Here is a 26,301-nt window from a genome sequence, read left to right as displayed (position 1 = left end):
TTTCCCTGCAGGCTGCCCCTGGAAAGGACCGGAAGCCTACCTGCCCGGGGGGAGGGAAGGGGGGTTGGGGCTGGCCGGGCCACATACCCTATCCAGCCGGCTCTCGTCCATCGACTTGGAGTACTCCTTGAGCTTGTACTCCTCCCGCTCGATGTGGGCGCTCTCGATGTCGGCTGACAGGTGGGGCATATTGGAGACCCAGGCCACCGTCCGCTCGGAGGCTGGCATCGTGGGGTTCAGCGTGGATGGCGTCTGAGAATGCTGGGGTGGGGTCGGGTGGGGGCAGGGACAGAAGGAAGGTGGGAGAAGGCAGAGCACGCTCAGGGAGGGGGCCCGAGTCCGCCCCCTGCCCAGCACAGGTCACCCCAGAATGCTTTATCACTCGGTTCTCCTGCTCCTCCCAACCCCTAACAGGAGCATCACTCCTGCCCAGGGCCTACAACAGCATGGGGCCCGAAGCAGGCCCTCTGCAGTGTGTTCAGTGAATGAAAGAAATGAGAAAATGGAGTAGCTCTTTTGGGGGCCCGTGCCTGTGGCACAAGGCACGTGTTAGTTCCCAGGCCAGAGGCTGACCCTTGCCACAACAGCACCACCAGATCCTGAACCCGCTACGCCACCAGGGAACTCTACAACTGAGTGACTTCAGACCACATGCTGTTCCGCCCTCACCGACACCACACACTTCCTCCCTCCACGCTTTCATCCCCGGCCTTCCTCCCACCCTCACCTACCTGCTTGGTGATGGAGGGCTTGAGCCCCCCACCCCCTCCGCCACCGCTGCCCCCGCTGCCCCCAATGCTGCCCTCCTTGCTGAGGCTCTGTTGCCGTGGGCGTGCAGGGCCGTAACTCGGCTCTGGTGACTGCAATAGATTCCCGCTGGACGGCCGGGGCTTCTGGGCAGCGCTGACTGTCAACTGCTGAGACTTGCCCCTCTGCAGTGGAGGTGGCTGGCCCCCGCCACCCCCGCCACTGCCCCCACCGCCGCTCCCACCTCCAGGCCCTGGGGGGACAGGCCTCTGGGGACCGATGGTGATCTGGGGAGGGGACAGCATGTGCTGCAGGTTGTCCTGGAGTGAGAGCTGCCGACGGGTGAAGTCAGTGCCAGAGGGTCCAAACTCATCACTGTAGCTGTGGCTGTGAAGGATGGAAGCGGCGGGGGCTTAGGGACCCCTGAGGAGAGGTCCTCGCTCTTGCTGTAGCCGTGGAACGGGGCAAAGGTGTCCCCCGGGGGCTCTCCCCCTCGGTGGTGGTGGTGGTGGTGGTGGTGGTGGTGGGAGGAGGGTGGGCCATGGCCACCACCCCCAGCATGGCCCCCTGGGGGGCCTGGCCCATCCGCAGCCATGTGGAAGAGAGGGTTCTGGAAAGAGAGGGGGACTCGTAGCTGCTGGGCTGGGACACCGTCCGTGGTGACGCCCATCTGGCTGAGGCGCATACCAGCCGCCGTGATGGACGAGCCGCTCCCCTGGGAGAGGCGTCCAGCGGGCGCAGGCCGTAGCCCCAAGGCCGCTGTCAGGGAGGCCTGGCTCGAGTGCAGCAGGTCCCCGACGGCTGCCAGGTTGGACACGCTGCTGCTGTTGAGGCGGCCTCCGGGCCCGTCACCCTGCAGGTCCAGCATGGAGACGCTCTTATTAACACTCAGCATCTTCTGCTCTGGCTCTGTGATGTCCGAACTGCTGGTACAGTACGCCGGCGAGGACCGGGCCAAGGGCGGGCGGCTCACGTAGAACAGGTCTTTCCCGCCGCCAGGTGGCGGTGGGGGAGGCTTCTCCTTGGTTGGGGAGGGGAGGCGAGCCATGTCCATGGAGCTGTCAGAGGCAAGGGGCACACGAGCTGCAGGTCAGGCCAAGACAGCGGCAGCTGAGCCGCTTTGGTCCAGCGCGGCATGAGCACCGGCACGGGGCATGGGGTGAGATGCAGACCGGCAGGGAAGGGCTGAGAGCTGGCGGCGCAGCTCCAGAGAGGCAGGCAGGCAGGGGTGGGGGATGCGAGGGGACCGATAGGACGAGGCCCCTCCAGGGAGGGCGGCCTGGGGGAAGCTGGGGCGGCAAGAGGAGGAATGGGGCAGGTGGGGCAGATGTGGAGGAGATGAGGGTGCGCTGGGGAGGACAGGTGGAGGAGGGTGATGGCCACCGCAGTGGGAGAGGGAGCAGACAGGAGGGGGAGGGGAGAGCCCCTCACCTGTTGAGGCCTCGAGCCATGAAGGACTGAAGGTCGATGGAGCTGGAGAGAGATGGGCAGAGGGGCGAGCACAGAGAGAGAAGGAGAGAAGCGAGCAGAAGTTGGGAACGTACGAAGGTGAGCGGGATGGTGGGATGGGGATGGCGTCATGGAGGGAAGAATGCGGAGGAACAAGCAGGGCAGTCAGCAAAGCCGCTGCTGAGGGGGAGGCCTTGTGGGTCCAGGTGCTGCTACCCCGGCACTGGATCTGCCCGGGTCACAGGGTCTGCAGGGCTGGGGAGCGGGCCTGGGGGCGCTTCTGTACCAACTGGTACAGTGATATGGGAGTGTCTTGATACCAGGTGGCTGCGCCCTGCATACTGGGGAACCTCAGCCCTGGAACAGGCATGAGCAGGCAGACGGACAAGCTCCATCGGGGCTCCTGCCAAGCCCTCGCTTCCGGGGCGCTTGCTCCCTCTGCCTCTCAGCCTCTGTACTGACTGGACCTCCTCCTCACCATCTACTATGAGAACCTGCTTCCCTTTCCTTTCTTTCGAGCCCTCGAAACGCACCTGGAGCCCCGTGGCGTGTATCCAGGACAGAGACGTCAGGGCTCCTAGCACATGGTGTGGGCCCGGGCACTCACCTGTTGAGGTCCCGCATCACGTAGCCCTGCATCTCAGCCGAAGGGCCCCGTAGCACCACGGGCTGGGGCCGGGGCCGCTCGCTCTGCCGGCTCGGCTGCCTCTGGATGTTGGGGTTCCTCAGGGCTGTGCTGATGTCGTTGAGGAGCCGGGGCAGCGGGCCCAGCTTCAGAAGGGCTTCCTGGAAGGGGAGGCTGTTACCTGGGGGCTACGTGCACAGCTCCCAGGGGGCCTCGGAGGGTTGAGGTGAGATGTCAGAGCCAGGGAGTGGCAGGGACATGTCTGGGAGTAGCGGGGGGTGGTCTCTCGGCCCCCAGAACCCTCTGAGGACAGGCCGAGGGGTCCGTGCTGACCTTGCTGAGCTGGGGCAGCACCTCCCAGAGCAGGGCGTGCAGCGTGGAGAGCTCGCGGCCCAAGTCGATGTAGCCCTCAAAGCTGCTGCTGTTGGTCAGCGTGTCCAGGTTGGAGATCTCGTACAGGAACTGCTGCATGGAGCCCCACTCCAGCTCCAAGAACTCATTCATGAAGCCCAGAAAGTCCTCCTTTGAAGTAAACCTGGCCAAAGCATCACACGGAAGGCCTCGCACCCACCCTGTCTCCAGGGGCCGAGGCCTCCCACCCCTGCCTGAGGCTTCCCTCACTTGGAAAAGTTGGCCAGGTTCTGGATGACCTTGGCGATGAGGGTGAGGGTTCGAGAGGTCTGTTCGTCCGGGTACTCCTGCATGAGCCCAAAGAGGCTGGGCGACATGATGGCGGGGCAGAGGAAGCGCAGGAAGAGCGAGGCACTGATGAGCCTGTCGGCGATGTCCTCCCGGCCCCGCTCCGCGCAGCGCAGCCGCCAGGACGCGAACACCTCCTTCAGCTCCCTCGGGAACACGCTGGGGGGGAGAGGTGGGGAGACAGAGAGAAAGAGAGAGAGAGAGAGAGGGACTGAGCCCCAGAGACCCTCAGCTTCCAGGAAACATGCTGAGGGGGGTGGTAGGAGGTGAGGGCGGAAACAGAGGGAGAGAGACCAGGAGACAGGGACCCAGCAGGAAGACGGAGGCTGCTGGGGGCAGTGGGGCCGGCAGGTCAGGGCGGAAACGGCAGGGAGAGAGGAGGGGAGAGACACGCGGGAGAGAGACCAGGAGAGGAGGAGAAGAGAGACAGACACCAGGAAGAGACAGAGATGGGAGAGAGATGGTGGGTCACTTGAGGTTCAGGGAGCTCGGACCCCCCACGCTTCTGGACTCCAGGGAAATGGGGATGGAGGTGCCCAGATGTGACCCTGGCCCAGGAGCGGCTCAGAGCACACTCCCCCACTCCCGGTCCTCCTCTCACTGTCCCAGTGACACCTTCAACTGTGTGTAAAGAGGAGCTGCAGTCGCCCCCACACCTCCAACGGCTCCTCCTCCCTACTCCCTTCTGTCAATGAGGCCTCGCCTGAGTCATCCTGACCCCCGACACGCCCCCTGTGCAACCAGAGGATGATGCCTGCTCCTTGGCTCCGCCCTGATCCCCAGGCCTGGCCCCTGACCAGCTAGCCCCAGCCAGCCTGGAGGTCCCACTCCAGCCACCCCCCGCCCCGACCTTGACTCAAGGAATCATCACCTCAATCGGGACACTTCTTGGCACCAGCCCCCAGCCAGCCTGGACTTCCCATGCCAGCGCCCCCCACCCCCACCCCTCAAGTCAAAGAGTCATCATCTCAATCAGGACACTGAATGGCACCCCATGGCCCACCAATGAACTCAAACCCTTCGCCTGGCACCGGAGGTCTTCCAGATTCTAATCTACTCGCCCGTCCAGTCAGCTCTACCCCCACCCTCCACTGTGGGCCCCATGCTCTACACACCAATTCTACCTGCTGTCCCAGGACCCCCCCAATTTCATGTGCCTGTTCCACAACCCTCTCCTGAAATGTCTTCTGGGCCCACCATATCCTCTACATCAGAACCTAACCCAGGGGCTGCCTCCTCCAGGAAGCCTTCCCTACATCTCTCAGTCAAAACTGCCTTCTCTGATTTGCTGCTGCACTGTGGGCTAGGGGCGGGGGCAGGGGCAGGGGGACCCTTACTTGGAGGGTAACACACACTCCACTGCTCTGTGGCTTTCTGGGGTATCTAATTTGTCCCTCCCCATCCTGGTGGAAGCCCTCTGAGGGCAGAGGCCAAGCCTCATCCCTCCGTCTGCTCTACAGCACCGAGCCCAAGGCTCTGCCCACCACCAGTCTCAGTCCTCTCTGGGGATGGACAGATGGATGAACAGATGAACACACCACTCCCGACCCCGGCCCCCCAGCCCAGCGTTCCCAGTCTCACCAGTGGGAGTTGACCACCTTGCACAGGGCCAACTCACAGCACATCCGCAGGTTGGCCTGGTGCTCTGCCAGACTGGACGCCGTGCACTTGATGGGGTCCACCTCACAGTTCTCCTCAGACTCGTACAGCGCACGGATGAACTCCCCTGGGGGCACGACAGGGGTGGTCACACTTTCTGAGGGCAGGGGAGGAGGCTGCAGGCGGGGCTGCGGAAGACCTGGGGCGGCCGTACCGATGGCGTCCTTGAGGTACTTCTGACCGATCAGCCTCATGTACTCTTCTATGGCTTTAGTGGCGAGCGTGTTCTCGCGGAATATGAGGTGCTCCCGTTCCATGAACCGGTCCACCTCAGACATGGCCATGTCGGAAAGGAAGTCCTGGGCCCAGGAAGACCCAGGGGTCAGCCTCTGCCCGACCCAAGCTTGTTAAGACCGAGGTGCCCCACCCCGACGGTCCCACAGGTGAGGGGACGGCATGGCGCTCACCTTGGCCTTGCCTGTGCTCTGCAGGATGTGGACCAGCGCGCTGGCCACCTCCTCCTTGCCCTTGACATTCAGGGCGGGCTCCAGCACGGCACACAGCATCCGGTAATGGTTGGTGACGTACTCAGCGAACTCCTTGTACAGCTCCATGGGCAGGATGCTCATGGTCTGGTAGCGTGCCTTCAGCCGCACGGCCGGGCAGCCGCCCTTGCCCTTGCCCCCGGAGCCGCCCCCGGAGCCCCCGCCCCCGCCGGAGCCCCCCATGCCCCCAGAGCCCCCACTGCCCGTCGGCAGGGTGACGGGGTACCACTGCTCTGTGAAGTGGCGCCCGGCCAGGGTGGCCACAGGCACAGTCACCAGGCCAACATAGCCCGCCTTGTCCTTCTTGCGCTTTTTGTCTGAGTCACGGTACAGATGCAGCCGCAGGGCCCGCACAGCCGGCAGGTTGTTAAACTCGAAGTGCTCGCCCCAGAAGACGGTGTCCCCCGAGGCCGAGCGCGGCTTGGAGGTGGTGCGCGCATACAGCATGTCGTCCAGGCAGAGCTCGCAGTAGTACCGCTTCTTGGGCGGCAGCTCCCGGGCCTCGATGATCCACAGCTTCAATACGTTGTCCACCCGGCGGCTGTTGTCCTGGCATGGTCAGGTGGGCACGGCAGAGAGAGGGCAAGGGACAGGGCAACAGAGACACCGAAAGGAGAGTGAAAAGACGAAACAGCTCATGAGACAGCAGCCACGGGGCTCAGAAGGGGTACACTGGACGGAACAGTGTCCCCCATCCCAAGTTCACGTCTACGCGGAAACTAAGAATGTGACCTTACTTACAAATGGGCCACGGCAGGTGGAATCATATTAAGGTGCGGTCACACCGAATTAGGGAGGGCCCTAAACCCAGTGTCTGGCACATATATGGAGAGAGTGATTTGGAGCCCAGAGACACGAGGGGAAGATGACCACATGGGGATGAAGCAGAAACCACACAGATGCAGCTCCAAGTCAGAGAAGGCCTGAGACTGCCGGCCACCAGCAGGAGGTCTGCCGAGGGAGGGAGGGTCCTTCCCAGAGCTTCAGTATGAGCAAGGCCCTGCCAACACCTTGATTTTAGATCTCCAGTTTCCTGAACTATCAGAGAATAAATTACTGTTGTTTTTGTTTTTTGTTTTCTTTTTTGGCTGCACCTGGAGCATATAGAAGTTTCTGGGTCAGGGACGGAAGCTGAGCTGCAGCTGCAACCTACACCACTGCTACAACAACACCAGAATCCTAACCCACTGCACTGGGTTGGGGATCGAGCCCATGCCTCAGCAGTGACCCGAGTCGATGCAATGACAATGCCGGATCCTTAAGCCACTGTACCATAGCGGGACTTGTCTGTTGTCTTAAGCAGCCCAGTTTGTGAAGATGTGTTACAGCGGCTACAGGAAATTGATACAAAAGGGTTGTTCATACACGAGACAACACACTTAACATTGGGGAAAATTATAAAAGCTAGAGCATAAACCAAAAACATTAAGGTAGAATTTGGACAGGAGAACTGAGGAGTCCTTCAAACACAATCAGAAATTAATCACCAAAAAAAAAAAAAAAAAAAAGAGTTCCCGGTGTGGCTCAGTGGTAAAGGAATCTGACTAGGAACCATGAGGTTGCAGGTTTGGTCCCTGGCCTAGCTCTGTGGGTTAAGAATCCGGCATTGCCGTGAGCTGTGGTGTAGGTCGAAGACACGGCTTGGATCCCGCGTTGCTGTGACTCTGGCATAGGCCAGGGGCTACAGCTCCGATTAGACCCCTAGCCTGGGAACCTCCACATGCCACGGGTACAGCCCTAGAAAAGGCAAAAAAGACAAACAAAAACCCAAAAAAACAAAAACACAAACAAAACAACTGCATAAATGCAGAAGATGAGACTATGTAGTTAGTGGGAAAAGGGCCTAAGGGGTTACAATCGAACACAAGTTCCTCTGAAGCTCAAGTCGCAATGGGAAAGGAGTGTGTTGCTTGGACTCCATGAGGGGTAGGCTGCAGCCAGCATCTTGGGTCTAGTTTTTAAGAAGGACGATGACAAACAAGGGTTCCCACAGAGGAGGGTCACCAGGCCTGTGAGCCCACTGGAAACTGGGCAACAGAGAACAGCTGACAGACTGGGAACACTTCTCCTGGGAAGTAGAAGTCCAGGGAAGGACATAGACTCACAGAATTTTTGAGCCAAAGGGACTTTTTATTTTTTTTTCTTTTTATGGCTGCACTTGCAGCATATAGAAGTTCCCAGGCTAGGGGCCGAATTGGAGCTGCAGCTTCCGGCCTACAACACAGCCGCAGCCACGCCAGATCCCAGCTGCATCTGTGAGCTAAACTGCAGTTCACAGCAACAACGGATCCTTAACCCACTGAGCAAGGCCAGGGATTAAAACCACATTCTCAGGGATACTAGTCAGGTTCTTAACCTTCTGAACCACAATAAGAACTCCAAGCCAAAGGGATTTCAGAAGTCATCAGTTCAACCCCAATGGCAGCAGTCTTACAGAGGGAACCAAGGTCTACAGACGAGGCTAACTGATGGCTCTGCGTGTCCTGCAGAAACACTGCAAGCAGGGGCTGGAGGGCCGCCTGTCCGGGTAGTAGTGGGACACCCCTGCTTGCAGGGGGAACAGACCAGAGGGCTCCCAGAGCCCCAGCCACTTTAAGTCTATGATTTCTAAGGCAGAAAAACAGATCCTAAGGAAGAAAGAAGGGGAAAAGAAACAGGGCCTCAGAGACAAATGGGGGTCTCCTGCTCACCCAAGTACCCACCTGGGTCCTCTCCCCACCCCGGGCCCCCAGCTTCTCCTGTAGCTTGACCTTCACCTTGTCTCCTTTATTCCCAGTACCTTGTTGGGTTTTACTGCCCGCTGTAGATTCTCGATCCATTTGTCCCTTTCGGCCGCAGAACGACAGGCAAAACATTTCGTTCCTGATGACGTGGTTACCTAGAGAGGGTGTAGATGGGCTGAGATGGGCTCCAGAGGGAAGGGGACTCCTACGGACTGAGACCAACAACCGTCTCCTCCCTGGCCTATGGTCCTTTCTCCCAGCCCCAGAGGTGTCTGCTTCCTTGACTTCCCAACCTAGGCTGCTCCCTCTGTTCTCACCCTACATGACCCCTGCCCCTTGACCTTCCCCAGCCCTCTACACCCATACCTCAAAACAGAACTCCTGGCCCAGGATGGAGCTATGCACTGGCTTGATGATGGAGTCTTCATCCAAGTTGAGCTCCAAGGCCTCGGCAGCGCTGCTGGGACTCAGCAAGGACTCATGGGAGTGTGACTCCTTAAAGCTCTGCATCAGCCGGGCCCTGGGTGGCAAGAGGGGTCCAGGAGGAAGGTCAGGGCCCCAGGCTGCTTGCACACCTAGAGGCCTGCATCACCAGCCTGCCTCTGGGCTGGAGACCCGGGGAAAGGGCCTGCCAGACTCACTGGAACCCACATGGACCCTGACACCAACAGGCCAGAGAAGCCCAGCCCACCCCTGGGGAAGGACACAAGAGATGTGCGAGTCACCAGAGCCCTTTGAGAAAGCCCCTTCCCTCAGCTCGGCGCCTGAGCGGCTGTGCAGCCTGGGGACCCTGAGAACTACCTCAACCCAAAAACGGACCAGAGCTGAACAAAGAGAGCAGGCGGGCCTCAGACTCTAGGTGACCCTAGGTGACTCTAGGTGACCCTCCCAAACCAGAGCCTCAGTACAAGAGGGAAGTAAAGCACAAGAAGCACAGAGACAGACGTCTGTCTGGGCCTGGCACGCAGGCAGTGCCTAACAAGCACTTTGTGGATCAAAGAATGAGTGAGCCAAGACGACAAGTTTTGGCAGAATCAAGGGAGAGAATGAGGGAAAAATCCCAGGAAACAGGAGAAGGCTGTGGGCAGAAGACTGAGGATGGAGACAATGGGCTGAAAACGGGGACTGGGGCATGGAGACAGGCAGGGCAGAAGGAGAAGAAGAGGGGGGAAGGTCTGGGCAGAAAGACCCCAGGAGGCAGGTGGGGGCAAGAGGGCAGGGTACAGGCCACAGGCTAGTGAGCGGCAAGGAGGAGGCCAGGGGATGAAGAGTAAGAGCAGAGGAAAGCAAGCGGGAGGGGGAGCTCGGGTGTGGGAGCCTCCGTGAGGCTATTTATAGCAGCCCCGTCATCATCGGGCTCTGTTGCCGTCAGCGCCACGCTCCCCCGGCCCCCCGCCCCCGCGGCCAGGAATACCAGGCCCTCACCCCCCGACGCCGGCCCCAACCCAGCTCGGTGCCAGGAGGGGGAGGGGACGGGTGACTCACCGACCCCAACCTCCCTACCTGCCCAGTCCCAGGGGAAACAAAGGATGAGGTTCTCCCTGGGGAGGCCCTGGTGGAGGGGGACCCAAAGAGGGACCCCAAGAAGCAGACCACAGAGGCCCAGCCTTGGAGACAGTGCCCTCTGGACTTCTCTGAGGGTACCCGCCTCCCTCCACCAGGGCTGGCAAGCTCACACCTGTGCTGCCTCCCCTTCCCGGTCCTGCTCCATTAACACCTGCCCTCCGCACCCCAACCTGCTGTCCTTCCCTCTGCCTCGACCACACCGCTCCCTCCTACCAAACCAGGTTCCTTTGCTGTCCCCTCCTTCCATCCTGGGCAGGAGCCCACCTCGTGGGCCAGAAGAGGCCTTTGGCTTCCCCTTCATCCCTTCCTGCCTGCACCCTGCCCCCCCCCAACCCGTGGCCCCTGCCCCCAGCACCTCTCGTAACACCTCTCAGTCCATCTGAAGCCTTCGCTATGCCCTCAGATAACCCCTGTCCACCAATCTCACTCCAGCTCCCCTGCAACCAACTCCATGGGATCCAGCTCCTCACCGGTCATGGTCAGCACTTCGAAAGCGAGGCAGGATCTGTCGAAAGCTGCTGGTCCGGTCAAGTTTGGGTTGTGACTTCGTGCGTTTGATAGAGCTTTTTAGCCTCCGGCTCAGGAAGCCTTGCTAGGAGGGGGAGAAAAGGGGAGAGGGGTGGATTGGGACAGGGTCACCCCTCAGTTGCTAGAGTCCCTGGGCGAAGATGGAATGGGGAAAAGGAAAGTCTCCAGAGACGAGGAAAGGGGGACAAGAGCCTTGCTACCAATTTGTCTTCCTTTGCTCCCAAGGGTGTGTGCGCACGAGCGCGCGCACACACGCGCACGCACGCACACACACACACACACACACACACACACACACACACCAGCCAGGAGAAGGTGGGAGGGCTGGTCTGGGGGGGGGCAGGGCCAAGGAGGGGGAAACCAAAGAGGTGGGGACACACGCTCTCATACACTCTCTCTCTCCCCCTCCTGCCCCGGCTCAAAATCCCTAGGCTCCAGCTGCGGCTGGAGGGGAGGGGACCCAGCTGAGCCACATCTGGCAGGCACCTTCACTCACCGAGGGCCGGAAGGGTGCGGCGGGGGCGGCCTCCATGCTGTACTGCTTCCCCCCTGGGACGCTCTTCCTCCTCGAGCGACCCAAGTGGTATTCTGGGGGGGGGGTTGGGGAGGGGGCGCTGTTAGCCCAGGTTTCCAGCCCCGGCCCGCACGGACATGCGCCCACCTCCCCCTGTGCCTCAGCTCCAGCCTCACCTACCCCCCGGAAAGCAGCAGGAAGAGCAGCGGCGGCGGAGAGGCTGGCGGCGGGAAGGAGGGGGCAAGGAACCCGAGCCGGAGCCCCCGGAGGGGGACGGGGTGGGAGGCCTTAGGCCCATGGCTGGGGCTGGGGCTAGCCGTCAGCAAAGGGTCATGGCTGAGAGGAGCACTAAAACTCCAGGCATAAAGGACACCGGAGAGCCACCAGTTCTAGGTCCTTAGTGCCCACCCCCCAGGAAAGGGCCAGCTGGGGGGGGTAGGTTAAAGGTCATTGACCAGAGGCAGGCTCTCCTCCTCCCTCGGTGGGCACTCCTTCCACCTGTCCCCGCTTCTGGAACCCCTGTCAGTCTGGAGGGCCAGGGCTGCCTCCCATGACCCCCTCCCTGGGTTGGAGGGGCAAGTCTGAGAAGGGACCAGTGAGGAGTGGAAGCGGAAGCCAGGGACAGAAAATTCAAGGAAGGGGCTGGGGGGAGGGGAGAAGGGCTGGCTCCACGTGCACTGCAGTGGCAGGGGCTCTGAAGGGAAGGGGGGGAAGGGGACAGATAAGAATGCAGGGGAGTGGGCAGGGAGTGGGGAGGACAGGTAGTGGGGGCTCCGGGGACTCCCAGGTGAAGGTGGGGGGGGAGGGGGGGCGATGAAGGCCCCTGGAGCCCGGCCTGCCTGCCCAGGGCCTAGGGGATGGCCGCCGGGAGGAGGAGAAGGGGAGCGGAAGCTATGCTGCCAGGGGATTTAGGGGGGAAGGGGGGCTAGAGGAGCTGGGGGCTAGAGGAGCATGGAAGTGGGGGGATGCCACGCTCCGGCTCCAGCTTCAGAATGGCTGCCCAGGCCTGGGCTCCCCCTCAGCCCCACAGTCACCACTGCAGCCAATGGGGGGGCAGGTGCTGCATCAGGGGCGGGGCTACCATCTCCAAGGCAACGAGAAGCTACAGGCTGGGGTGGGGGAACCGGAAGAGCTGCCTGTTAACCCTTTAGTTTCCAGAGCAAGGGAGGGCCACAGCTACATGATCACTGACTGCTTCCAGAACAGCAAATTGCCCTAGAATCAGTCCCCAGCTTCCCTAGGCCTCTAAAACCCAGGAGCTAGGAGGTCCACATGCAGAACTGTGGGCCCCATGACACAGGAGCCCCTCAAGAACACATGTGTAGAGCCAGAAACACACACTGAGCTTCGGTGGTATGTGTGCATGAGAGCCACGACATGGTGCTTATGAGACATACAGACAACTGTGAGCATGGGCCCCCACGGTCCACGTTCTGAGACCCCGTGGCCCACACACTGCATGGGATACATGCTTAGACATATGTGCGCACTGCCACAGGGGAGTACATTTTGAGCCCAGACACCCACATGAGAGCTGCTGGTGTGGACCTGCGGCCCGAATCTCTTAGGCAATCACTGGGCAGCATGTTACAGAAAGGGACACTGAGCCCAGAGACACACACATGGCACCCAGAGAGGGGAGGCCACTCTAATCTCTGAGGTACATGCCTGAGTACACTATGGTCCTGACCCCATCAAGGTACCCCGGATCCCCAAAACCACAAATGTCTTTCATTCACACAAAAACCACAACCAGTGTCTCAGGACAAGTCCTTCTCCCTCAGCCCTTCCCGTACTCCAATGCAGGAACCTGTGACTGTGCCCACAATGAAGGGAAAATGGGGGACAAATGCACTAATTATCCTTCTGTTACACACTCAGCAATGCATCTAAGGGATCAGGATGTCTTTTTCTTAATCTCTGCATTTCTCAGATATGGCTGCCTCATTCTCACTCTGTGGAAAGGAGCTCAGCCATTATTTTCATAGGTAAGCTTTTACAATAAAGACATAAAGTCTAACTTCAAATCCACTAAAATCTTGCTTTAGAACTGAGAAATTAATAGAAGAAAAATGAATTTGCTAATTGGTTTGCTTGATTCTTGGAAGTAATATAACCTTACACATATAACCAGGCACTAAGGTCCATGAACTCACATGTAAGTCACAGGAAGAGGCCACATACACAAATGCTTACAAAGACTCTCACTGTTACAATGAGGAAAAAGAGCAGAAACAGAGGAAAAAGAGGCAGAAACACAGGACATCCTGTTATTAGTGCTGCATGCAGTGACATGTAAAGAAAACACAGCCCGCGCCTCTGTCCACACACAGAGCAAACCTGAGAAGCACACACCGCGATCCTGGGTCTCCATGTCCCGTCACTGCACGATGTGTACACGAGTGCACACGCATAACAGCCACCTACACAGACCCGTAACACAGGCATTGTGCACACACCCACACACGTACACACCCTGTATATACACACAATTGCACACACACACACACAGAGCAAGGGCTGGAACTCCCGCCTCTCCAACCTCTTAATCTTGCCATCACCCCCAGAACCCCCTCACCCTTCAATCCCCCAAATTCCCAACCTTCCCTTTGGCCTTTCTTCTCTGTCACACACAGCTGGCAGCTCTCAGGGGAAGCCACAGAGGGAGGCTGCCCAAGCAGCGTGAGGAACAGAGTTGGTCAGAGAGCAGAGAGATGGGGGGCAAAACTCTGCATTGGGAACTGGAACCTCTAATGACACTTCCCACCGTGACAGGCCTCCCCCTGAGCCAGCCTCTACCATGGCCTCCCCTGATCCAGGCCTACGCGAATCCCATGCTGTCTCCCAAGTGGCCCCTTTCTTCTCTCGGAGCCCACCTTCTCGAAGGCCTGTCTCTCTCCTCAGCATCCCCACCCCAGCTTCTGGGGCCCCTTCTCCCCCATCTCCATCTAGTTCCCAATCTTAAACCCTCTTATCCTCTCTTCTAAATCTGGCTTCAAGATCCCCCACAACCCCAGGATCCACCTCTTCTTTCTCCCTGGCTCTCTTCTCACCTTCCTCCTCTCCCCAACTCCTCACTTTTCCTCCTGACCCCACTCTTTCCCTTTTCAGCTTTTCTGTCCCTTCCCTAACCGGGCAAGGGCTCACACCTGCCCTGCGGCCCAAAGATGTCTATGTATGACAAGATACCAAAGAACACACACTCACACCCTTACTCTCTCTCCCCGCACCTGCATACCACCCACGTCCAGACACGCCCTGGATACCCATGCTAGGATTGACACAGATACCCAGGCCAATGATGGAACACACATGCAAAGACACACACCTGCCGCCAGGGACACAGAAAATCCTTCTCATGCAGCCCCACAGCCCCACACACAGGAGATTGGGAGGAGGTAAGCCAGGGCAAAGGACACGCATTCCCAGGGTCACAGGTCACAGGTCACAGGTACCAGTACCACAGAGGACTGCCCCACAAGCCAAGGGCCAGCCCAGCAGCCCCCTAGGCAAGATCAGGCAGAGGCAGGATAGGACAGGCTTGCACCTTGTGCAGGAGGAACCGGGCCCCGCGTGCACATGGCACCGACACACAGGGGACGAGCCTGGACACAAACACACATGCCGATACCCAGGCTGCCACCTCCACCGAGAGGCTCCAAGACCACCCCACACCAGCCGCCCCCGCGCGGCGCACGAGACTCTGGCCCCACGAGGCCGGTCCCCTGCCCCCCGACCTCCGTTGCCCCCCTCCAGTTACCATAACTCCCCCCACTCGGAAGATGCAGCGAGAACATGCGGAGGGAGCAGCTGCCGCTGCCGCCGCCGCCGCCGCCGCCGCCGCCACCACCGCGGCCTCCCCACCCCCTCCCCCGTGCCCACGCACACGCGCACCCCCGCCCCCACGAGCGCGGCGCCCCCCCGACACACACACACGCTCCACAAACGCCCGGCCCCGCCCTTACCTCGCACCGCCCCCCCCGGGAGGGTCGGGGGGGGTGTCCCCGGTGGGGGGAGGGGCCCCGCCCCTGCGCGGGGGAGGGGCGGGGTGCGGCGGGAGAGGGGGCGGCGCGGCCCGGCTCGCGCCGCCCGGCTTCGTGGGGGCGGCGGCGGCGGCGGCGGCGGCAGCGGCGGCGGCGGCGGCGGGGCCCGGGACGGCCGGGACGGCCGCGCGGTGACGGCCGCGGGAACGGCTCCCTCCGCCGCCGCTCCCGCCGCTGCCGCCGTTGCCCGGGCCCCGCCGCCGTTGCTAGGCGACCGCTGCTGCCGTGGCCGCCTCTGTCACGAGCCCCGTCGCCCGGAGACAGCGCGAGAGAGACGGGGGGGGGCGAGGGGACCCCCCAAACCAAGCGGGCCTCCCACCATCGCCCCCGGAGCAGGACCCCCCATCAAAACCGCGGAGGGACTGAGGGGCAGCGGCTCCACCCAGCAGAGGAGGAGCCGCGGATGCCAATGGCCCTCAAAGGTCCAGGCGACCTCTCCTGGGCTGAGAGTCCACAGCCTCTGCACAGACCATCTCGGACCCAGGCCCCCAAGGCCCCAAAGACTATGTTCCCTGCACATCTTCCGTGCCCTTTACACATTCCATGTCCCTCTGAAAACCCCAATCATTCACCAGCTATCAACTCTTTCGCTAAACCCTCCCCCCAAAATATATACACCTGGCCCCCCTCCCAACTCCCATTGAACCTCCAACACACGTGTGCCCTCACCCCCCCACACACACACACAGGAGACCCACCCCGGAGACCCCAGACCCCGAGGACTGAGGGTAAGGAGAAAGATGGGAATATGTGGGCAGAGACCCCAACCAGCCGCTATATGATAAACATGCTCCGTGAGCACGTGACCATTCTGGCCTGGACGCACAGGTATGCACACATGGACACAAACATTTCGTAGACATGGACGTGACTGACTCTCACACACACAGATGTGCCAGACATCACACACATTCTCTGTACACACTCCTCCACCACCACCACCACCACCACCACCTGGCTTTGCCTCACATAGATGTGCTACCCACACACCCCTGTGGTCAGAAGTTTCCATGACAATGACACACATCCCTGGCCGCCCAAGCACCAGGGACCCAGAGGGGGCTCCAATGTCAGTTAAGGCCTGGGCCTAACAGAAGAGAGCTGAAGGGACCCCCAGGGGTGGAGGCAGGCCACTGGCTTAAGGAAGGGAAACTGGAAGCCTGGCCCTGAGGGGAGGGGGAGCTCCTGGAAGAAAGGGGTCACCAGGAGTTGGGGGGGATGAGGGCCCTGGACCCTTGGTCGTGGAAGGGGGCAGTGACAGGGGCTCCCGGGGCTGAGGGTGGCTCTCTGCACCTTGGCTGCAGATCTCTGTTCTCTGCCTTCATCTCCCCTCACTGTTCCCATGGAAACCTTTAAAGCGAACTTCTCAGGAAGACAAAAATCTTTTTTTAAATGACTAAAGAGGGGGGTGGAGGGGGGCAGAAAGAGGGAGGGAGGGGAAGAGACAGATGGAGAGAGGGAGAGAGTTGGAGAGACAGAGCGCAGTGCTCTACAGACAGAAAGGGACAGGAGAAGGGGGTCTGACGGAGTTCCACAAGGAGCAGAGGGGCAAGGCGGAGGATTCGGAAGAGATGGAGAAAATAAGAAAAATCAGGGAGGAAAGAGAAAGAGGGTGACAGAATTGCAGAAATTAGAGGCAGCCATGGGAAGAGGGGAAAGAGGGCAAGAAGAGGGGCCGGGTCCACAGGCCAGAAGGTCTGGGAGCAGAACCAGGAGCGTGGGGTGGGGCAGAGGTCGGGGTTTGGGGGTGGGGCAGGAACTGGGTCATTCTCTCCGAGATCCCCGGCCAAGGGCTGGGGGCGGGGGACAGGGGCAGCGAGGCCTCCGGGAAGCTAAAGATCTAAGGAGACTATTTTTACAAGCACCAGGGAAACAGTCAAACTTCGCTGCTGGAAAGGAAAAAGGGAGCCAAACAGCAAGGACTACGGGGTCCTCTTCCCGCAGCCCGAGTGCCACTCAGATCCCAGAGGAGGGCGCCTTCCCCTCCCAGCCCCCACCCGCTGGAGGCCGGACTCCGCCTCCGCCTCCCCCGCGCCTCGAGACCCCTCGGTTCCCGGCCGCCCCCTCCCCTGCCGCCGGCCCACCTTCGGCCCTCTCCCCGCACTGGCCGGACCCGCCCGGCGCCGTACCATGCTCGCCGTGCGGCCGCCCCTCCACCGGCACGGAGACTGTGCGTCTCAGCAGTTTGTTGCGGCTGGACTCGCTCCTCCGGTCCCGGATCAGAAGGGGGTGTATCTAGGGGATGGGGGGGGTGTCAGACCGCACGGGCCCAGGCCGCCCCTCCCCCCCTCCCCCAGGCCTGACCGCCCTCCACCCCCCACCCCCACCCCGCCCCTAAGTGTCTCCTTCCCTTCCCTCCACCAGTCCGTCTCCCTCATGCCCTGCGTCCCACCCTCCTCTTCTCTTTTGAAACAGCCTCCCGGGAGAGTTCCCAAACCCCTCTCAGCTCTTCCCGCAGTCCCTCTGGACTGGGCTGCTCCCCGAGTCCCCTTTCCCCTTGACCTTCAGTTCCTCCATTCTCCCCGTGTTCCTCCCCACCTCCCACCTCCCTCCCCCTCCCCCCTCCGTGGCTGTCACGGGGGTAGCAGAAGCTGCATTTATAATCAGGATCCACAGCTTGTCTCCCTCCCACGGCCAGGCTCGCGGCCAGAATGGGACCCAACCTCCCCACCCCCCAGAGGGTCTGGTCACCTACCCCCACCGTCATCTTCCATCGCCCCCCACTCAGTCCCTTCTTCCCCTCAGCCCTTACCCCTCCCTAAGCCTCTCCCCCAACTTTTCCTGCCACCTCCTTCCCAACCTTCCCCCACTCCAGCCCTCCAGTCTCCACCCCTACAATGAACCAGCCACCCCACTGGTCCCCAGCCCCAGTTCCACAACCCAACCAGTTCCAGCTCCCTGTGGCCCTACATTGGTCATCTTCTCGGTCCCAAAGTCCCAACCGACCCTCCCCCAGCCCCCGTCCCAGCCTTCCTGCTTCAGTCTCTGGCCACTGGTGTTTCTCTCAGCTTGCTGGCCACCAGGACCCCAACCTGTCGCCACCTCTGTCATTCCTTCATGACCCTATGCACTGTCCTTCCTCTTCATCCTCAAGCAGTCCCCAGATTCCCCAGTTCAACCTGCAGACCCCAAACCCCTGGTCAAGACTAGTGACCACTGGTGAATCATTCAAAGGCCCCCTGAATACCTAAATCTTTGCCTCCCCAAACCACCTCCCCCTTTGGTCACCTGTGCTCCCTAGATGTTCTACTCTGGCCTGCGAACTCTCCCTCCAGCCCTCTCTCCACACCTGCCCCCAAGACCCCTGGAAACCCTGGTCAGCCTCACCACGCCCTCCCCAACAGGTTTTGGGGTGCATCTCTCACCTCTCTGGTCTTGCAGGCTCCCCATCACTCTCTGAGGCCAGCCCCCCAAGTCACCCCCACTCCCTGCATCACACCTCATATTCACATCTTCTGTTCCCTCTGAAGGCCCACCACTGCTGACCCAGCTCCAAAGGCAGAACCCACGCTCCCCCAGCTCTCTAATCATCCTGCTCGGCCACCACCTCCGCAAGGATCCCTGTTCACTTCATCTCTCACTCTGGCTAGTTCCCGCTCATCCCCCCCTTACTCCTTTAGCCACTTCCCATGCTCCCAGGCCGCCTCCACATCTCCTTCCCTCCCAGTGTCTCCAAACCCTGATCCCAGCCTGCCCAGTCTTCACTGCCACCCTCACCAAGATCCATGACCTCTGTCCTCTCTCCTAGTTTCCCAGAGACCCCACTCTTGGAGTCTTTGCCCTCTGCCCACAGCGCTGGCGGGGGGGCAAGGGCTGGCAGTGGTCAGTTGGATCTCGCTCAATGGGGGTATGGGAGGGGGTCCCGAGGATCGCTGTGAGGTGACCCCTCCAAATGATCCCCACTTCTTCACCCCTTCTCCAAGGCCTTTGCGTTCCCTTTCCCATCCCAAGCTACCCAAGGGTGAGCAGACTGAAAACAGGAGGTGCCCCCAAATCTTAAGAACCACATCTCCTCTCCAACACTGTGCGTGCTCCTCAAAGGCCCAAGGCCAAGGCGAGAGCACGCTTGCCCCGCTTGCCCCGCTTGCCCCTCCTGACATCCCGACCCCAATCTCAAGGTTCTCTTTGCCTTCTCGGTGGCTCTCACCTCTTCGCTAGGAGGGATTCTCTCCATCCTTCTCCCCCCATTTCCCCCACGAACCAGCCATCTCAGCCCGACCTTCCCACCCTGCTCACCTCGTCCTCATCCAGCATGAGAAGCTGGTTCCCCGAGATGATGCAGAACCGGGGGTTCCAACCAGGACGGTCATATGGGGAGTGAACGTATTGGGTTCGGTGCATGGGGGGTCCCCGTACATCTGTGGGACAGAGACACACAGAAACCAACCGTAATGGAAGCTCTATGCATTTGGGAGGCATTCGTCTCCAATGACCAGATTCCCACATAAAGTGGGAAAAGGGGCCCCCACCCGCCTTGAGGATCACAGGTGGGGAGAGGTGCCTGGTAACTCCAGGGGAACAGAGGTCAGTTTTGCTCTCTGGGGAAAGAGAAGTGAAGGGACCTGAATCACTGGGGGAAGGAGAGAGAGCTGATGCTCAGAGAGGGGACCATTTCCCCACAGAGAGCAGAAGTTTGGAGGCAGAGAAAGAGGAAGGTGCCCTCCATCCACTTGAGCAAAAGGTAAAAAGGTGGGGGGTGCTGCAACACTGGCAGGAGAAACACACAGAGAGGTTGGTGGCAAGTGTCTGGGAGGAGGGAGGACATCCGACAGCTGCAGAGGACAGGGGTTTGGAAGATGACAGGAGGAAAGGAACGGGCAGGCAGATGCAGGCACTGCCCATGCAGGGTCATGGGATTCTAAGAGTGGAACAGCTGGAAAAGAGAGGCAGTGGGGAGCGAACCTGGTCCCAGAGTCAGAGGCATGAGAGGGTCTCCCCTCCTGCCTCTGCTCCCTCCTCCCCTTGCCCAACCCTGCTCCCTTTGGGAGAAAGGGCCAGTTCTCCTGGGGACAGGGGGGGACGGGTCCTGTCAGCATCCGGCTGTGGCAGGGCTGGGGGGTTAGGAGGTAGGAAATATGCTCTTGTTAGGATGGAGATGAGCCGATCTCTCCCCACCCCCCAGCCCCAGTCTCTGTGGACAGGATGGAGGCCAACCCCACAAGTGAGGAAACTCTCCAGGGCACAGTGAGGAGCTTGGGGAAGAACGGAAGAGCCAGGCCTGTGACATAGACAAGGGGAATAGGGACAAAACTTCTAGAAAAGAAGAGTAGAAACAGAGCCACCCATGCTCAGAGATGCCCCGAGGGTCCCCCTTCCCCAGCTCTGCAGTTCATCGTCCCATGCCCCCATCCCTGCCAAACTGCCTCTGCTTTAAACGCCAATGTCACACCCCATCAGAGGGGCATAGAGGCAGGCCCTACAGAACTAAGAGAGAAATCAAACTGGTGACATCAAAGTGATAGAAAACAGGCTTAAGGAATCAGAGAGAGAGTTTGGAGGAAGAAAAACTGAATTCTATTACCTTCACGGGATAATTAACCATGGGTATATTGGAGGAAAAGAACTGGACTTTGAGATTCATTCTGACTGACAGCTCTGAGTAGGAGAGTTTTGAAAAATCTAGCCCCTTTCTGGCTGCAAACATGCTTCAAATTTACCCAATCTGCAGGCCAGAGTCAGGATGAACCCCTAGACTACAGGTATCTAGAAACCCCCAAATTCTGAAGCTCCACCACCTAGAGGCAACAGCTTTAGACACAGAGAAACCCAAATGCAGCCTCTCGGGCTGCGGACACTGCAGGCAACACACCCACTGCACTCGGACCCTGAGGACCCCCAGAGCAGACATCTGTTGACACATGTCATTGCCATGCAGGGACTGACTGGTTCAGGCGGCAGCCACAAGGAGGCAGGTTAGGCTCAGGGGACGCTCTCCTCCTGGGAGCAGGGACTTAGCTTGGGAGCAACTCTAGAAATGCATACACACAAATACTGTCTGGACTTAAGTTGGGATGATTCTGGGAGGCAGATACAAGAGTCAGAGGAACACAGTTGCGAAGGGGAAGGATTTACTAGGATGAGAAACCCCACAGGGCTCAGATGGGGATCTTTTAGAGGTCTTGTTTTGGTATCAAAACCTGTGTCTTTGCTCCCCAAGCTTCCAACACCCGGGAAGCAGAGGAGAAAAAAAAGAGGAACGGGTGATGAGAGCTGGGGTGTTAGGGGAAAGTGGGCACAGACTTGTGATGAGATGGGGAACAGAGGACGGAGCAGAGAAGAAATAACAGGGATGGACCTACAAGAAAGGGAGACAGGCATGATGGTAAATCTCTAGGGACAAGGGAATCTACCAGAAGGGCCCCAATGGACAAGGGGCAGAGGCAAGAGGCGAACCTAAGAGGGGTACCAGGCCAAGGGGGTCAAAAAGGGGGTGGTGAAGAGGTGGTAGAGATGTAAGGGAAGAAGAGAGTGAGACAGAATGGACACCAGAGAAGGGGCTGATACGGGGGAAGGACAGAAGGGGGACTCATATAAGGAACGGACACCATATGGGGGGAAAGATATAGGTGATGGACACCAGAGGAGGGAGGGGGAATGGAAATAAGGATTGGAGGGGGGGAGGGGGGCTGAAGTGGTGAAGTAAAGGAAGTGGATAAGGCCCCAGGGATTTACATTTCCATGCCCAAGGGCCTTAAGGAGGGTCAGAGCCTGGGGCAGGGTCCTAACCTGCCCCTTACTCCCAGCACTCAATCTTACCTGTATTGCCCCCTGCCCCCCTCAACAAATACATTATTTGGCCCTCCCCTGCCCTGGTCTCTCCTCCCCCAACCCATTCCCCACTCCCTCTCTCCTCTCTTCCCTCCATCTGGACCCTCCATTCCTCCACTCCCCCCCACTGCCTCCCTCTCTCTCCATCTGGCCCCTTCTTCTCTCCCTCCATCTCCTGTCTTTTCCTACCCCCTACCATCCTGAGCCCCCCACCACATTCTGCCCCCTATCTTCTTGGCTGCTCTTCCCCCATTATGTTTTCATTTTCCCCTCCTAGCCCTTCTCCTAAGACTCTGTCCTCCTCTTTCCTTGATATTTTCCTCCTCTCTCAGCTCCCACCTCCAAATTATTTCTGCAGCTCTTCCCCCAACCTACCCTTCTATCTTCCCACCCTCGCTGGCGATCTCTTTCCCCCTCATCACTTTCCCCTCAGCCCCCTTCAAGGCCTGCTTCCTGGCCCCTCCGCCCCTACCTACCCCTACCCTCTGGCCTCCAATCCTTCCTTCCCCACTGCTCCCACCTCTGCCTTCCCGGTCCTCCTCTCTCCCTGCATTTCAGCTGTTCCCTTCCTTGGCTCCAGCTCTGTCCACCCCCCACCCTGCCCCTCCCCCTCCCCCCCCACTGGCCCTCCCCCTCCCCTCACCACCGTACCTCTGAAGGGGGCATAGGACATCGCGGGGATGCTCCCCCGATGGATGGAAGCGCGAGACCTGCTCATCAGGCCTGGGGGGGAGGGGGCGGGGGGGCCGGGGGAGAAAGAGAAGAGAGAAAGAGGGGGAGAGAGAGGGGGAGAAGGAGGAGGAGGAGGTGGAGGAGGAGGAGGAGAGAGGAGGAGAGAGGAGCGGAGAGGAGCGGAAAGGAGGAGAGAGGAGGAGGAGGAGGAGAATGGGAGCCAACGGCAGCAGCGGCAGCCGGGAGAGAGAGAGAGAGAGAGAGAGAGAGAGAGAAAGAGGGGGGCGGGGGAGTGAGCGAGAGGAGAGAGCAGGAGGAGGAGAGAGAGACTCTGCAGCCCCCACCCCTACTCAGTAAGAACCCGAGAGGAAGAGCCCCTGACTCAAAAACACACCCAAGAGAGACAGCAGTTCCAAAGATGCAGACCCCAGACCCTGAGATTGGGAGACCCCAGACCCACAGAGAAAGATACCTTGCCACTGAAGGGGAGGGGGCGGGGATAACCTAAGACACAAACCCAAAGTCTAGAGGAAAAGAGACCCCAAGCTCAGGAAAAAAAAAAAAAAATACCCCAGACTACCCCCGAGAGATGGGTCAAAGGTCAAGAATCTGAGCATCCAGTTTTCAAACGGCTCTCCAGAGCCGCAGAAATCTTAAGACTCCAGACTCAGATTTCAGTGATTTCAGGGACCAAGACTTAAGACCTGGACTCAAAGAAAAAGGTGAAACCCAGATTGGGAATCCGGTCTTGAAGAGCTCAGACCCACAGAGAACTTATCAGCGACCCCAGCCCTAGATCTCAAGAAAAAGAAACTGCAGACTCAGAGACTGATAGCTTAGAGACACAGAAATTCCAGACCTGAGGACCAGGGGAAGTGGGGAGGTGGAAGAAGAGACTCCCATCTAGCCCAGAGATAGAGAACTCAGAGACCACAAACTCATAAAGAATTTCAAAGACCTCAGAGAGAGGGTGAACATGGACCCAGAAAAACCCCAAACAAAAAACAAGGGAACTCAGTCCTAAGAAAGATCCCAATGCAAATACTGCAAGACCCCACAGAGATCTATCTCAGCAGCAGACTCCAAAGCCCAAGACAGAGGTCTCAGGGAGATCCCAACCCCTAAGAACTACGTGTGCAAAAACTCTGCCTGGGGAATGCCCAGTCACACCCGCCCAGCGGAGCAGAGACCCCAGACCTAGGAGGGAGGGGGAAATGCTGGGTAGGGGAAGTAGAAAGAGCCTCTTTCTCCTTGCCGCCTCCCTCTTCTTTCGCCTCTCCTTGGCCCCTCTCTCAATTTTTGGGTCACAGGATACGCTTGGGCCCCAGGGAGGTTATGTAGGGCAGGTCCTGGCTCCTAGGGGGATGGGTTAAGGGAAGGAGACCCAAGACTGAGAAGTAGACAAGTCCGGGAGAGCGAAACAGGAAGGGGATAAGGGACGAAAAGACCAACACTATTTTCTGGTGTTCTCTCCAGATGCCCAACCTGCAGCCCTCCTCTCCCGATTTGCCAGTCTGTCTTCAGCTTCAGGTTTCAGTTCAGAAAGCTGAGGCGCCCTGGGTCCCTTTTTAATCACCCTCTATCCATTTTCAGGGACTCCCTATGTCTTTTCGAAGTGCATTCTTCCTGACCTAGCCATGGACTAGCTGCCTAATCACGCCCCCTACCCTAGAACAGAGTGCTTCTGAGCTCCTACTTGGGCCCCCTCAATTCTGGCATGTCAGTCCTGACCACAACAGCAGGGGGCGCTCCCTCTAGCCCCGAGGTCCAGCCTCCCACGGCCCTTGGGCTCCTTAAGGCCTCCGTGCAGGGGCTGTTACTAGGAGCATTCTAGGGCTTAAGGATGACTCCCCGCGCCACAACCTGACGCATCGACTCTGCGGGATCTCTAGCCCTCCTTTCCTAGAGCCAGTTCTCTCGTCACGTGCTCACGAGGGTGCTCCGCGATTGGCCTCTTCGCATAGCTTCTCGAGGTACCGCCGCCTGAGGGGACCGGCCCCCTCACGTGACAGTGGAAAGCTGCCGCGGCTCGCCTCCGCCTGCCATTGGCCGTTTCCGGCTTACACGGAAACGGGAGGGCCATTTCCGTGCACGGCTGCAGATCCGGCTGTTGATTGGCTGGATCCCCCTTAGCTCCGCCCATAGCTGGAGGCGGGGCAAGCCGGCCCACGTGAGGGCAAGGATTGGCTGGCTCTGGATGTTAGGGTGGCTCGGCTTGTCACGTGGTGTGCGCTGTTTTCTTATCACGTGGCTGTCGCCCAGGTAAGAAGAGGCCTCTCTTCCTGGGTTTGGGGTACTTTCTCCGCGTACCATGTGGTCTTTGATATTCTGCCCTCCTTTACCAGCATAGGCTGCATGAGGGGGGTGCGGGCTCCCGCAATCCTGCTCGGCGGAGGGGTGAGTTACCAGCCCCGCCCCTTCCGGTCCTCGGAACCTGGACCACTACCCGCTCTCAAAATCCTAGAGGTTGGCCCCGGAGGAGAGAGTGGACACCGAGTCTTTGCCTTAATTTTCACCCTTCTCTCCCAGCTTCAAGGACTTTTTTCTTTGGGGTACAGAAGGGGGAGGGCAGAGCCTGAGTGTCTATGCAAGCGGTAGACAGTTTCCTGGGGTGTTTATCGGGAGACACCGAATTCACCTCCTGCTCTCAGGCCACTCTGCTCCTGTCGCTTCTTTGGATGCCAGCACTGCTGCCCATAGTCTCCCGCCTTCTGTTGCTACCCCGAGCCCTGCTGTCCATGGCTTCAGGAAGCCCCCCGACCCAGCCCACGCCGGCCTCGGGCTCCGCCTATGTTCCCGGCTCGGTCTCTGCAGCCTTTGTCACCTGCCCCAACGAGAAGGTCGCCAAGGAGATCGCCAGGTGGGGATCTCAGTGTGGAGCGAGAAAGGATGCTCATGAAGGAAGAGTTGGGGGTGGAGAGAAGCAGCCCTCCCGCTGCTTCCTGCAAGCCAGTGCAAAAACCTGGGTTGTGGGGGCTCTAAATGGGGGTGTCTCCTCACGTTCAGGGCTGTGGTGGAGAAGCGCCTGGCAGCCTGTGTCAACCTCATCCCTCAGATTACATCCATGTGAGTCATGGGATTGGGGGGGTTGACCTAACTCTAGGGGCGGATTGGCAGTCTTTTTCTTTGGGGAAGATCTATGCTCCCACAACACTTTCTCCGTGACCTTTTCAGCTATGAGTGGAAAGGCAAGATTGAGGAGGACAGTGAAGTGCTGATGGTGAGAAATATTCCCCACCCAAGCAAAACTTAATTCCCTGACCACTTGCTTTGACCTTTACCTCTCCTCTGAGATCCTGAAATTAACATAATTTCTTGATTCAACCATGTTCCTCTTCACCCCTTAGATGATTAAAACCCAGAGTTCCTTGGTTCCAGCTTTGACAGATTTCGTTCGGTGAGAACTTTGATATGGGTAGAGGTGAGGGTGTGTACTGTGGGGTGAGCCTTGCTGGGCAGTCTGAGAGGGTGAGCGCCTTTGGGTAAATCTTTTGAGTGATCGCTGCCCCCCATCTTTTCTGCAGCTCTGTACACCCTTACGAAGTGGCCGAGGTGATTGCACTGCCAGTGGAGCAGGGGAACTCCCCATACCTGCACTGGGTGCGCCAGGTTACAGAATCAGTGCCTGACTCTGGCACAGTCCTACCATGACGAGCCTTTGCTCTTGCCAGGTTCCCCTTCAGTGTCCTCTGACTTTCAGGCCATGACTGGAGCCTTAATAAACCCTTAGTTCTCTCTGCCATTTGTCTCTTTCCTTGTCAAAAAGTGGATTTGTTGTTAAGGTTGGAAGTGCTTCTAGTTCCTTTGCACTCTTCTTTCAGAA

General features: G+C 59.2%; 2 protein-coding genes across 3 annotated transcripts in view; one reads left to right on the top strand and one right to left on the bottom strand.

The window, feature by feature from the left end:
* SYNGAP1 (synaptic Ras GTPase activating protein 1) overlaps window positions 1–22,567 on the bottom strand; it is a 28,607-nt gene extending 6,040 nt beyond the window's left edge. Inside the window, 17 exon segments of the mRNA XM_003128342.5 lie at window positions 88–261; window positions 732–1,153; window positions 1,156–1,805; window positions 2,179–2,220; window positions 2,804–2,982; window positions 3,155–3,356; window positions 3,443–3,679; window positions 5,102–5,246; window positions 5,334–5,478; window positions 5,587–6,213; window positions 8,444–8,542; window positions 8,754–8,907; window positions 10,424–10,545; window positions 10,978–11,069; window positions 17,168–17,273; window positions 19,275–19,396; window positions 22,458–22,567. Of these exon segments, the coding sequence (XP_003128390.2) occupies window positions 88–261; window positions 732–1,153; window positions 1,156–1,805; window positions 2,179–2,220; window positions 2,804–2,982; window positions 3,155–3,356; window positions 3,443–3,679; window positions 5,102–5,246; window positions 5,334–5,478; window positions 5,587–6,213; window positions 8,444–8,542; window positions 8,754–8,907; window positions 10,424–10,545; window positions 10,978–11,069; window positions 17,168–17,273; window positions 19,275–19,396; window positions 22,458–22,524 (3,585 nt within the window). The 5' untranslated portion in view covers window positions 22,525–22,567.
* CUTA (cutA divalent cation tolerance homolog) lies at window positions 24,599–26,218 on the top strand. 2 transcript variants are annotated; one of them, XM_005665889.3, is made up of 7 exons: window positions 24,640–24,740; window positions 24,824–24,875; window positions 25,130–25,338; window positions 25,485–25,544; window positions 25,653–25,698; window positions 25,826–25,875; window positions 26,003–26,218. In XM_005665889.3, the coding sequence occupies exons 1-7, from the start codon at window positions 24,676–24,678 to the stop codon at window positions 26,127–26,129; spliced, it is 609 nt and encodes a 202-aa protein (XP_005665946.2). In that variant the 5' UTR covers window positions 24,640–24,675; the 3' UTR covers window positions 26,130–26,218. The 2 variants fall into 2 exon arrangements, with proteins under 2 accessions (XP_003356657.1, XP_005665946.2); XM_003356609.3 differs by lacking the exon at window positions 24,824–24,875 and having other exon boundaries at window positions 24,599–24,740.

The sequence above is a fragment of the Sus scrofa genome, chromosome 7, assembly GCF_000003025.6.
Source record: "Sus scrofa isolate TJ Tabasco breed Duroc chromosome 7, Sscrofa11.1, whole genome shotgun sequence".
Lineage (NCBI taxonomy): Eukaryota > Metazoa > Chordata > Mammalia > Artiodactyla > Suidae > Sus > Sus scrofa.
Note: the sequence above shows the minus strand (reverse complement) of the source record. Positions and strands in the feature narration are given on the sequence as shown.